General features: G+C 46.9%; 1 protein-coding gene across 1 annotated transcript in view; it reads left to right on the forward strand.

Annotated features, from left to right (window-relative positions):
- The window catches only part of opn4a (opsin 4a (melanopsin)), a 34,724-nt gene extending 24,801 nt beyond the window's left edge, over nucleotides 1-9,923 (forward strand). The window contains exons 4-11 of the mRNA XM_072390316.1: nucleotides 339-542; nucleotides 3,335-3,506; nucleotides 3,759-3,935; nucleotides 5,234-5,341; nucleotides 7,652-7,847; nucleotides 7,928-8,089; nucleotides 8,451-8,507; nucleotides 9,041-9,923. Coding sequence (XP_072246417.1) covers nucleotides 339-542; nucleotides 3,335-3,506; nucleotides 3,759-3,935; nucleotides 5,234-5,341; nucleotides 7,652-7,847; nucleotides 7,928-8,089; nucleotides 8,451-8,507; nucleotides 9,041-9,205 — 1,241 coding nt within the window. The 3' untranslated portion in view covers nucleotides 9,206-9,923. The remainder of the gene's footprint in view (nucleotides 1-338; nucleotides 543-3,334; nucleotides 3,507-3,758; nucleotides 3,936-5,233; nucleotides 5,342-7,651; nucleotides 7,848-7,927; nucleotides 8,090-8,450; nucleotides 8,508-9,040) is intronic.
- The last annotated feature ends 3,443 nt before the right edge of the window (nucleotides 9,924-13,366 follow it).

Below are 13,366 nucleotides of genomic sequence, written 5' to 3' on the forward strand. Positions count from 1 at the left end.
GAATGGATTAATGGATGATGGATGGATGGATGATGGATGGATGGATGGATGGATGATGGATGGATGATGGATGGATGGATGATGGATGGATGATGGATGGATGGATGGATGGATGGATGATGGATGACGGATGGATGGATGGATGGAGGGATGGATGGAGGATGGATGGATGGATGGATGATGAATGATGGATGGATGGATGGATGGATGGATGATGGATGATGGATGGATGGATGAATAGATGAACAAATGAATGGACAGCACACAGATTGTATCCAGATAAAACTGAAATCTGAAGCTATGTAACTGCTGCTCTGTTCTCTCGTCTCTGTCTGCAGGCTGTGAGCTTTACGCCTTCTGCGGCGCTCTCTTTGGTATCTGCTCCATGATCACGCTGACAGTGATCGCCATCGACCGCTACTTCGTTATCACGCGACCCCTGACCTCCATCGGCATGTTGTCAAAGAAACGGGCGCTCGTCATCCTCCTGGCGGCCTGGGCCTACTCCTTGGGTTGGAGCCTGCCGCCGTTCTTCGGCTGGAGTGAGAAAACACACCGACACACTGATTAATAACTGAAGTCTTTCAGAGGCTGTTTTCACATGTTTTTTATGTTTAAACCATTTTCACTGCGGCTGAAATTCAAGGAGCGTAAAACTAACATAAAACAGTTTCCACACATGTTGCTTCTGCTGCTCATGATAACTGAGCCTCTGTTTTCCTAAGACTTGGATAATTTCAGAGAAAGGCAGCTTTGTTTTGTTCATGCAGAATTCACACACTGGCGGGAGGATCCAAGCCGAACAGCATGAATTCGGTGCAGCAGCATGTTTTATCGCTCACAGCTCAAAGCTGACCAAATCCCACTTCACTGCTTCATTTGGCAGCCGATTTAAACAGTATGTGACGGTCCAATTCAGTTGCTGCTGCGGACCCAGAAGTCTCAGCATCAGGGACTGATTCTGGCAGCCGGTGGAGGTCCATGAGGAGAGGAGGGTCATGTGACCTTTTGGGTTGACGCTCCGTGGTGTCGTGGACCATCTGCAGGAGTTGCACTGCATGCTGGGAGATAAGCATGTTCTGTAGCAGGAGCTGGTGTCAGACTGAGTCACAGACAACTGATGCTGGAAAGAGGCAGAGCAGCAGGGTCAGAGGTCATCATCACCAGGTGTCTGCAGCCAGAGACAGTTTGATGTTGTGTTGGATGGACTGACTGGTGGATGATCATCAGATCGGTGTTAGAGAAGTTTAGCTGAAGCTGCTGCTCCTTCATTCATCTGCTCATTGGTCAGATAGATAACCCAGCACTAATCAAGCACTAATCCACCCTAACCTACCACTAACCCAGCACTAACCCAGTACTAACCCACCCTAACCCAGCCTAACCCAGCACTAACCCATCCTAACCCAGCACTAACCCAGCACTAACCCACCCTAACCCACCCTAACCCAGAACTAACCCACCCTAACCCAGCACTAACCCACCCTAACCCAGCACTAATCCACCCTAACCCACCCTAACCCAGCACTAGCCCAGCACTAACCCACCCTAACCCAGCCTAACCCACCCTAACCCAGCACTAACCCACCCTAACCCACCCTAACCCAGAACTAACCCACCCTAACCCAGCACTAACCCACCCTAACCCAGCACTAACCCACCCTAACCCAGCCTAACCCAGCACTAGCCCAGCACTAACCCAGCCTAATCCACCCTAATCCACCCTAACCCAGCACTAACCCAGCCTAACCCACCCTCACCCAGCCTAACCCACCCTAACCCAGCCTAATCCACCCTAACCCAGCACTAACCCACCCTAACCCAGCACTAATCCACCCTAACCCAGCACTAACCCAGCCTAACCCACCCTCACCCAGCACTAACCCACCCTAACCCAGCCTAATCCACCCTAACCCAGCACTAACCCAGCCTAACCCAGCACTAATCCACCCTAACCCAGCACTAACCCAGCACTAACCCACCCTAACCCAGCCTAACCCACCCTAACCCAGCACTAATCCACCCTAACCCAGCACTAACCCACCCTAACCCAGCACTAATCCACCCTAACCCAGCACTAATCCACCCTAACCCAGCACTAACCCAGCACTAACCCACCCTAACCCACCCTAACCCACCCTAACCCACCCTAACCTAGCACTAACTCACCCTAACCCAGCACTAACCCACCCTAACCCAGCCTAACCCACCCTCACCCAGCACTAACCCACCCTAACCCAGCCTAACTCAGGTGTTACTCGACCCAAGGCCAGTGAAGCATTTATCACATGTATGAATATTAGTATTAGCAGTAGGACGGCTTCATGTCGGGGTTTTAATGAAATGCTGAAAATGAAGCGGTGTTATTCAGGGAAACAGATGATATGTTGCTCTGCTGCATGTTTGGCTGATGGATGGCCTGTTCTCAGAGGGACGGCAGTGAAGCAAAGAACTGTCATTAACTTCAGGAAGATTTGAAGAAACTCTTTTCAAAAGTTCTGGACTGGTGGACCTTTGGGTCTTAAGTATAAGAAAGAGCTGATGGTCACGTGATGAAGGAAGAAATGTTTAGAGGAAAGTTTAATGAGCCACCAATGAAGCAGACATGATTCTGTTCTGTTTCTGTCACCTGATGCACAATAAAAACATATTTCAGACCTCATACTGTGGGGAAAAGAGACGTTCAGGAACAGGAGTCTTCTGTCTTCTGCTGCTGGCTCTTATCTGCACTGATTCTTATCTAACTTCTGCGGCGCGTCGCATGAACTGGTCTCCTAACTGGTCTCCTAACTGGTCTCCTAACTGGTCTCCTAACTGCTCTCCTAACTGCTCTCCTAACTGGTCTCCAGGCTCTTGCAAAGGCTTCTGTCCCAACTGGGTCCCTCCGTTGGTCCCAGGATTGTCGTCTAGCAGCTCCTACACCACGCCTAAGACAATCCAAACTCTGTTCATGTGTCGTCCCACGATGGTGGAATGACCTACCGAGCGCTACCAGAACAGGGGCGTCCCTGTCTATCTTCAAGAAGCTCCTGAAAACCCAGCTCTTCAGAGAGCATCTCCTATCCCAGCACTTACCTTGTACTTCCCTCCCCCCTCTATCTCTGCTCTTTATCTTTCTGCACTTCCTTCTATGCCTGCACCCTATCTCTACTCTGTCCCCTCTGACAGAGTCGGACTCCTGGGTTCCTTCTATGGAGCTTATTGTTAGCTTTTATAAAGCTGTTATATCTTCATTTGTAAGTCGCTCTGGATAAAAGCGTCTGATAAATACAGAAACAGAAACATAGCAGCGTGTGATGCATTTCTGACCCTTTCTGCCTGTGCCTCCCATCAGGCGCCTACGTCCCAGAGGGCCTGCTGACCTCCTGCACCTGGGACTACATGACCTTCACCCCGTCAGTGCGGGCGTACACCATGCTGCTCTTCATTTTCGTCTTCTTCCTGCCGCTCTTCATCATCATCTACTGCTACGTCTTCATCTTCCGCGCCATCCGAACAACCAACCAGTCAGTTTAACTCTTCTGTCATCTTGTAAAAATGGACGTAAAGAGGAAGTTTCATGTTATATTTCAATGGGAATCGAGTCAGAATACCTTCTAAAGTATCGAATCAGGAGGATTTGGCATAAGATGCTGAAGTTTCTGTTCCTTTTCAGGCCCTTTTGGGGTGTTAGTATGTGTGTTTACCTTATCGGTGTTGCTGTCTGATATCTAATGTGTGGTGGGGGAGGGTAAATGTCAGCATGTTGGTGTTCGCAGGGCGGTGGGGAAGATCAACGGCAGCACGCACAGTCACAGCAGCACTCGAGACACGGTGAAGAGCTTCCACCGGCTGCAGAACGAGTGGAAGATGGCGAAGATCGCGCTGATCGTCATCCTGCTCTACGTCATCTCCTGGTCGCCCTACTCCGCCGTCGCCCTGACCGCCTTCGCCGGGTAAAACTTTATTTATCTGTCATCCGAAACCACCGGAGGTTTGGGGAAACTTTGATCGTTATCGATAGCAAACGAGCTAACGTCAGGTTAGACTCCTGCAGTAATGAGACGAGCTGATTGTTTTTCATCTGTGAACATAAAAAAACTCTGAATTTAGTGTCATTTAGAAGAGTGAAAAAAGCAGATAATCAGATCTCAGGTGTTAGTTTTAATAAATAAATACTTTCATTAATCCAACTTGACTAAACATTCACACTTTTGCTAACTTGGTGACTTTTTTCGCTGGATTTATCAACTTTTAAACCTTGGGCGACAGATTTATCGATTTATTGGGTTAGTGCTGGGTTAGTGCTGGGTTAGGGTGGATTAGTGCTGGGTTAGGGTGGGTTAGTGCTGGGTTAGTGCTGGGTTAGGGTGGGTTAGTGCTGGGTTAGTGCTGGGTTAGGCTGGGTTAGTGCTGAGTTAGGCTGGGTTAGTGCTGAGTTAGGGTGGATTAGTGCTGGGTTAGGGTGGGTTAGGGTGGATTAGTGCTGGGTTAGGGTGGATTAGTGCTGGGTTAGGGTGGGTTAGGCTGGGTTAGGGTGGGTTAGGGTGGATTAGTGCTGGGTTAGGGTGGGTTAGTGCTGGGTTAGGGTGGGTTAGGGTGGATTAGTGCTGGGTTAGGGTGGATTAGTGCTGGGTTAGGGTGGGTTAGGGTGGATTAGTGCTGGGTTAGGGTGGGTTAGTGCTGGGTTAGGGTGGGTTAGTGCTGGGTTAGGGTGGGTTAGGGTGGATTAGTGCTGGGTTAGGGTGGATTAGTGCTGGGTTAGGGTGGGTTAGGCTGGGTTAGTGCTGGGTTAGGGTGGGTTAGTGCTGGGTTAGGGTGGGTTAGTGCTGGGTTAGGGTGGGTTAGGGTGGATTAGTGCTGGGTTAGGGTGGATTAGTGCTGGGTTAGTGCTGGGTTAGGCTGGGTTAGGGTGGGTTAGTACTGGGTTAGGGTGGATTAGTGCTGGGTTAGGGTGGATTAGTGCTGGGTTAGTGCTGGGTTAGGGTGGATTAGTGCTGGGTTAGTGCTGGGTTAGGGTGGGTTAGGGTGGATTAGTGCTGGGTTAGTGCTGGGTTAGGGTGGGTTAGTGCTGGGTTAGGGTGGATTTATTGTTTTGGAGACTCTGACCTCTGACCTCTGCTGGCTAACCTTTTGCTTCCCCGCTCAGTGGACGGCGGACAGGCAGCACGAGTGTTTAGCTGCTGAGCCGACTGAGTTCAACTCTGATCCAGCAGGTGAGCTAACACAGCCGTTTGTGTGTGTCTTGCTGCAGGTACGCAGACATGTTGACTCCCTACATGAACTCGGTGCCCGCCGTCATCGCCAAGGCGTCGGCCATACACAACCCCATCATCTACGCCATCACACACCCTAAATACAGGTAACGTCCCCCAGGCCTCCAGGCCTCCAGGCCCCCAGGCCTCCAGGCCTCCAGGCCCCCAGGCCCCCAGGCCTCCGTGAAACACTTTAAATACCGATTAAGGCGAGCTGAAGGAGAGGCAGGTCTGCTCGGGTCTGCCCTTTGACCCGGAGGAGCAGCAGAAAATGGAGGTCAAATGTCTTTTTTTATGAAACAGCAGTCTAACACAGCTCTGAAATCTGGATGATGAACAGCAGCTGCTGCCTGTAACGTGTCCGCGTTCACGTTCAAATCCACTCAGCTCTCCTGCAACCGAACATCTACCAGAACCAGGACCTGACACAGCTCATCTGTTCTGGGTCAGTCAGTGGTTCGGTCCGGCTGCTGCAGCTCATGGTTTCTGCTTAATTTAACCCAGTTCATCCATACTGAAGCTGTGCATGAACAGTTCCCCGCCGGTTACTTCCTGTTTTCCAGCGTTTAAGCATTTCATCGGTACCTGTGTCCACCGGCAGCTGATGAAACTTCCTGTTCTGTGTGCAGCAGGTGTTGAGCTGCTGCTCTGCACGGTTTAATGATCACAGCTCAGTGACCTTTGAAGCGCTGCCTCTGACACCTCGACTGGAATAACCGCTGCTCAGTTAGCCTGGATGCTAACTGGGATGCTAACTGGGCCGCACGGAATGAGGCGAAGGCTTAACGCAGCGCACCTGACTGCCAGTGTTGGAAAGTGTTGACCTAAAATTAAAAAAGGAAAGTTATGGGTGCTGAGAGCCCCTGATGTGATTATTTGATATATTATTGAAAGATTACTCAAAGATTGTTTGAAGAAGATGAAAAATCAGAACGTCAGCTCAGCAAAGCTGACGAGGCGTCTTTGGGGCATCTTTGGGGCGTTTTTGGGGCATCTTTGGGGTGTCTTTGAGGCATCTTTGGGGCGTTTTTGAGGCATCTTTGGGGTGTCTGAGGAGTCTTTGAGGCATCTTTGGGGTGTCTGAGGAGTCTTTGAGGCATCTTTGGGGCGTCTTTGAGGCGTCTTTGGGGCGTCTTTGAGGCTTCTTTGGGGCTTCTTTGGGGCGTCTTTGAGGCATCTTTGGGGTGTCTGAGGAGTCTTTGAGGCATCTTTGGGGCGTCTTTGAGGCGTCTTTGGGGCTTCTTTGGGGCGTCTTTGAGGCATGTTTGAGGCATCTTTGGGGTGTCTTTGGGGCGTTTTTGGGGCATCTTTGGGGTGTCTTTGGGGCGTTTTTGGGGCATCTTTGGGGTGTCTTTGGGGCGTTTTTGGGGCATCTTTGGGGTGTCTTTGGGGCGTCTTTGGGGCATCTTTGAGGCGTCTTTGAGGCATCTTTGGGGCATCTTTGAGGCATCTTTGAGGCATCTTTGGGGCGTCTTTGAGGCATCTTTGGGGCGTCTTTGAGGCATCTTTGAGGCATCTTTGGGGCGTCTTTGAGGCATCTTTGGGGCGTCTTTGAGGCATCTTTGGGGTGTCTTTGAGGCATCTTTGGGGCTTCTTTGGGGCGTCTTTGAGGTGTCTTTGAGGCATCTTTGGGGTGTCTGAGGAGTCTTTGAGGCATGTTTGAGGCATCTTTGGGGCGTCTTTGAGGCGTCTTTGAGGCATCTTTGGGGCATCTTTGAGGCATCTTTGAGGCGTCTTTGAGGCATCTTTGAGGCATCTTTGGGGCGTCTTTGAGGCATCTTTGGGGTGTCTTTGAGGCATCTTTGGGGCTTCTTTGGGGCGTCTTTGAGGTGTCTTTGAGGCATCTTTGGGGTGTCTGAGGAGTCTTTGAGGCATGTTTGAGGCATCTTTGGGGCGTCTTTGGGGCGTCTTTGAGGCTTCTTTGGGGCATCTTTGAGGCATGTTTGGGGCGTCTTTGGGGCGTCTTTGAGGCTTCTTTGGGGCTTCTTTGGGGCATCTTTGAGGCATGTTTGAGGCTTCTTTGGGGCATCTTTGAGGCATGTTTGAGGCGTCTTTGGGGCGTCTTTGGGGCTTCTTTGGGGCATCTTTGAGGCATGTTTGAGGCATGTTTGAGGCGTCTTTGGGGCGTCTTTGAGGCTTCTTTGGGGCATCTTTGAGGCATGTTTGAGGCATCTTTGGGGCGTCTTTGAGGCATGTTTGAGGCATCTTTGAGGCATCTTTGGGGTGTCTTTGGGGCGTCTTTGGGGCATCTTTGGGGTGTCTGAGGAGTCTTTGAGGCATCTTTGGGCCGTCTTTGAGACATCTTTGGGCGTCTTTGGGGAGTCTTTGGCACGTTTTTGGGGTGTCTGTTAGGCATCTGAGATGATAAGATGTTAATCGACATTCAGTGGAGCTAAAGTCTGGATCTCTTTCTGTAGGCTGGCGTTAGCGAAGTACATCCCATGTCTTGGCACCCTGCTCTGCGTCCATCCTCGTGACTTGCGCTCAACCAGCAGCAGCTTCATATCAACGCGCCGCTCCACCGTGACAAGCCAGAGCTCCGACATCAGCAGCCAGTACAGGAGACAGAGCACCGCCAAGTCCCGCCTCTCCTCTGCCTCCGACAGCGAATCGGTGAGCTCCAAACTGCTCATGTTGTGATGTAAAACAGAACCACGACATTGGTTTGATGGCGTTTCGGTTTACCTCTGCAGGGTTTGACGGACACAGAGGCCGATCTGTGCAGCCTGGGCTCCCGACCGGCCAGCCGCCAGGTTTCATGTGACATCAGCAGAGACACCGAGCTGCCCGACTTCAAACACTCCTCCAGCTTCAAGTCCAAGATAAAGAGCCACGACTCGGGCATCTTCGAGAAGGTAAAGTCCCGTCAGACAGACTCATCTGTTTCCTGTTGGTTGTCTTTCTTTCAGGAGTCTGGGGCCCTTCATCTGGAGGACCAACCAGGTCAAAGAGCCACCAGAAGGCTGCAGAAGCTGAGGACGACTCAGCGTCATTTAGTGCATCTTCTGTCAGATCTCCAGCTTTCATCTGCTGATTCCCTTCTTCTGATCTCACACTGACTCACAACTCTGTCATATTTCTGTGATTTTAAATGATGAGTCTGATGGAGGAATCTTCTGCTTCGCTGCTGCTGTTAAACTTGATTAAAATCTAATTCAGGGACATTAAACTGTCTGTTTTTTGGGGCTTATTTTATCTTTAATGTGTCTCCTCCAGACGTCCTATGACACCATCTCTATGGGAGGAGTCAGTGAACGCAGCAGCATCCCAAACGTGAGTTCTGTGATTTATTCGTTTCTTTTCTTTGGCATTTCAAACAGTTCGTGTTTTATTATCACTGAAGCATATTTCGCTGAACTCTATCCAGCTGTTGTCACATCTGTATTCAACTGAGTCCATTTGTTGCCATTTTGTGTCTTTGTAGATGTTCTTGTGGTTGTTTCCGGCCTCTGTGAACATTTGTCTGTACTGCAGTTGTTTTTTGTCTCTTTGTGGAAATTTAATCTTTTTTTGTGGTGATTTTTGTCTCTTTTTGAATACTTTGAGCATTTGTTGTTTCCCTTTGAGCTGTTTTTAGTTCATTTGTGGACTTTTTGCACATGTTCATGGATGCTTTTGTTCAGTCCTTCCAGCAGCATCCAAACCAGCTCAGAGAAATGTTTCAGAAATCTGTTTTCATGCTACATGGTAGCATCTGTTAGCTAAGGCCATGTGACCTTCTGGAGAAACCATGCAGCTCAGCAGACTTTGTGCTCTGCTTCAGTGAAATAAAAGAGCTGAACGATAACTAACCTTTTCTCTGACAGAACGGAGATTTCGTAGACGGACACATGATGAGAGGCGCGATTGGTCGAATCCCGAGCATCGTCATCACCTCCGAGTCCAGCCCCTTCCTTCCCATTGGACGGAATGGTTCTCGCACAACCCGACCCAAGACAGCCAATGGCAGCATGGGGGCGGGGCCTGGGTAGAGCTCCGCCCTCCTTTTCAAACTGATGTGACCAGCTCACTTCCTGTCAGGTCATTTATTTCTCAGAAACAAACAGAGCCAACAGAAGAAGGAGAATATAGATTCATGAAGTTATTTCTAATGTTCGCTGAGCTTTTTTTTATTTCCTCTTTAGTCAGATTTAGACGGATCTGGAACCATCTTTCCAAACAAAACTTAACACATAGTGTGATTCAAACAGCCCCCCAGCGTCCTACAGGCCTCTCATGAATAAATCCAATAAATCACAGACAACAAACCATTTCTGAAACTGTTCTTGTTCTTTCCTTCATAACAACACAGCCCAGGTTTTAACAGGTAAACCAAGTGTCCCCAACCTTCATTATTCTGCCCGTTGGATGCTAAAATGCTGTCTTTGACCAGCCAGCATCATAGTTTAATCCAGTGGTTCTCAACCTTTTTGAGTCGCGACCCCCCCCCACACGCACACTACACTAAACAATACCTGATCAATACATCGCATTTACATAATCAGACAAGCACTTATGATATGAACTCACTGCAGCTATTAGTTTCTTTAGCGTTTTATTTTGAAACACATTGGAATTTTTGGAAAAACATGAAGTAGCATCAAGAGGCTAACTTTCCGGCAGATTGTTGTTTTTTTGGTGTAGCCTAGTTACGACCGACAGTAACTGGTTTTGAGTAATAAAATGCCTGTTTAAGACCAACCGCTTGTCCTCCTTCTAACATCCAGTCGGAAGCTGCATTAATTTTGTGCTTTTATATTTTTCCGAAATGATTTGGTGACCCCCAGAAATCATCTTGCGACCCCAATTGGGGTCGGGACCCCAAGGTTGAGAATGGCTGGTTATTATTCTGCCCGTTGGATGTTAAAATGCTGTGTTTGACCAGCCAGCATCATAGTTTAATCAAAGGATGATGCCTGTGGGAAGCAGGGTTAGACAGTGTGACATAGAGACCTGTTGGTCTGTCCTTGGTGGTGTTGAGTTGGACTTTAGTGATTCGTCTGTAAACCCTGTTTGGGATCTTGTTTTTAGCTTTGAGTTGTGTGTCTGTTTCAGCCCAGCCTCTGGAACGATGTGACAGGTTAAACATTTTCTAGTTCTGCAAGCAAAGGTAACAGCTTTCTGTTTGAAAGCCAAAGGCCTTCGAGTTGACATCAGTGCTGTTTTTCCTCCACATGTTGAGGTGGAACTATTCATGTCTGGATGCAATAATCAGTTTATATCAGTGCTAAACTAATCTGTGAAAAGATCGCTAGAAATGTGAAGCTGGTGTGAAAAAACAAGGATTCTGCTATTTAAACTTTTAAGCTTCTGGTGGAGAGCAGCTGCAACAGATTAGTGGGTTTTAGCTCATGTTGATTCTGCTGCATGATGGGAAAATACAGACAGTTTTGTCCATAATATAGAACTGTTCAGAAGTCCTGATCCAGTCCTCATTTCTTTAAAGTGTCCTGATCAACAGTTCTGCAGCTTTCTGAAGCTCTTTCAGAGTTTTTCTTTGGACATTTTCTGCTTTTTCCCTCATCTTCAGTCCTTGTTCCTGAGCATTTTCAGTGTTTTTTCTTTGTTCAGCCACTGAACTCTGACCTTTGAACCATTCGGGCAGAAAAAAGGCTCCTAACTCAAGGGATGAACCAGTGTTGTGTCGACACAGAACAGACAACTTAGCAAAGAAGCCATTTTAAACTGGATCTTTAGGCACTTTGTCACAAAGACACATCATTTGTTCCCATTTCTTTAGCTGCATCTATGAAAAACAGCAAAGAAAACACAGTTTGACAGACAGAAAATAGGATTTCTGCAGCAACAAGGTGATTCCCAAAGAGCTATTAGCTGAAAACTTGGCATATCTCAGCATGGTGTGCAGTGTGTCCTTAAAACATCTGAGGAAACTGGACAAGTGGAGGACAAAAGAAGAAGTGTCAGGCCTAAAAAACTATCTCCAGCAGATGAACAGGATCTGAAAGTGACGTCCTTAAGAAAGAGGAAAAAATCCAGCTGTGACCTGACAGGACCTGAGAGATGCATCTGGACCTTCAGCTGATCCATCTACTGTTGGCCCAAGCCTCATCAGAAATGGTCTCCATGGAAGGGTGGCTGTCAAGAAGCCGTTCTTAAGGAAGGGAAACAGGGAGAAAAGGCTGAGCTGTGCCAAATGACACAAGAAGTGGACTGAAAATCAGTGGCAACAGGTCTTATGGAGGGATGAATCCTCCCCAGAGCCCGGACCTCAACATTATTGAAGCAGTGTGGGATCATCTGACAGAGAACGGAACAAAAGGCAGCCCACATCCAAAGAAGAGCTTTGGGATGTCCTTCAAGAAGCCTGGAGAACTATTCCTGAAGACTCCTTAAAGAAATGACAGAAAGCTTGTCTCAGAGGGTTCAGGCTGTGTTGGAGGATAAAGGAGCTCAGACCAGAGATTCACTTTAAAGCTGCTGAGAACTGAGAAAAACTCTGTTTCTGCCTCAGATTCTGGGTTTATGTTCAGGTTTAACATGTTTCAGTGAATCTCTGCAGCTGCTTCCTGTTTTTATTTAAATAAATAAAGAAATGAAGCTGATCAGGACCTTTGCACAGTACTGGAGGAAGTTTATTATCGGCAACAACCAAATTTAAACCACCACCATTATTGAACTGTGGCTCATCAGATAACATCAGCCTAAACCAAATTACCTGTCAGGCTCAGGTACTGAGATTAAAGAAGCCATGATGCTTTGATAAGTCCTTGTGATTAAGCTGGAGAAGGCAGCAGTTTCCTTCTGTTTCTTTGTGCTAAGCTAAGCTAACAGAGAGGATGTTCAATCACAATCGAAACAGATTGATTCTGTCTCTGTTTTATCTCAGAAGGCCTGCGAATGCACTTTGCTTAAGAAACTAGATATATTCAGTGTTATTTGTCTTTACTGGTGTTGTTTAATTTGTTTTACTCTGTTTGTGTTGCGTTCTTTTCTCCATATTTAAGCTGTATTTTGCTACAGGATGATGTTGTTGAAAGTTATTGTGATGTTGCTGATGTTTGGGAGTTAAAAAGGGACATAACTATTAACTATTAACTGTAACGCAGCTTTGGATTAGCCAGTCTGACGTGTAGGTTTGTGGGAAGCTCGCTGTACTTTCCCAAAAAAATGTATTTAAATGTTAAATAACTTTTAAACAAGTTGTTATCAAGTCAATAAACCAAACTGAATGAAGCTAGATCAACAGAAAACCAGGGAAAAGGCTGTTAAACTGGAACATTCGCCCCCAGCAGACTAATGCTAAATAAACATGTTGCTAAAATGTTTTAGCTAGTGCTAATTTGTTAGCTAAGGCTAATTTCTTACTTTGCTAATAAAAAACAGAGATCGAGGAGGTGGAAGACAAGCAAAACAAAGATAAACAACAGCAGATTGTTTTAGCCACAGAGTTTTTCGGTAAAATGATAATTAATAGCTATTTGTTATTAGAGGGAAGGACTAATAAAGCTTTTGCTTCTGACTCGTCTGTAGTTATTCATCCATGAAGCCAGAGTGCTGTGTTGAGTTCTTATTTAGTCTATATGGACCTTTGTGTCTGAGATAAACAGGTTGATGTTCAAATATACTATAAAGATGCTGAATATAAATGTGTGTTTGATATATTCTTGTGTATTAAAGTTTCTGCTCTGAGAAGCTGACGTTTGAAACAGGAAGATTATTTATGTACATTTCCTGTTTACCTCAGTGTTTCTCTCATTTATTTTTCTAAATAAATGTATATTATTCACTGTGCAGCGCCTCTAATCTGTATTCTTACCACTTACTACTACTTTATCAGGTTGGTGGCGTATCCTCGGGGTTGTTATTCATTAGAAGAAGTAGTTTAAGCAAATCATTTTAATCTTTATCAGGTGTTTTTTCTTTCATTTTCCCCAAAGCATAAAGTCTGCTTCGACAGAACCAAAAACAACCTCAAATATCAGCTTGTTTTGTTCATTAGTGGAGCTTGAAACTATTGATCATCTTCCAACAACTACATTTGAGGCGTTTAATGACCGCAGGAACTTTGGTAACGATTGGAGGAAGTTTCAAACTGCGTTCTCCCTTTTTTAGGATATTTTTTTACCAACTATTTCATATTAGGTGCATTTTCAGCACGAGGGAAACCATGTGTGGCACAGCTAAACAGTGAT

This window comes from Leuresthes tenuis, unplaced genomic scaffold, assembly GCF_036924035.1.
Source record: "Leuresthes tenuis unplaced genomic scaffold, fLeuTen1.0.hap1 SCAF_8, whole genome shotgun sequence".
Classification (NCBI taxonomy): Eukaryota; Metazoa; Chordata; class Actinopteri; order Atheriniformes; family Atherinopsidae; genus Leuresthes; species Leuresthes tenuis.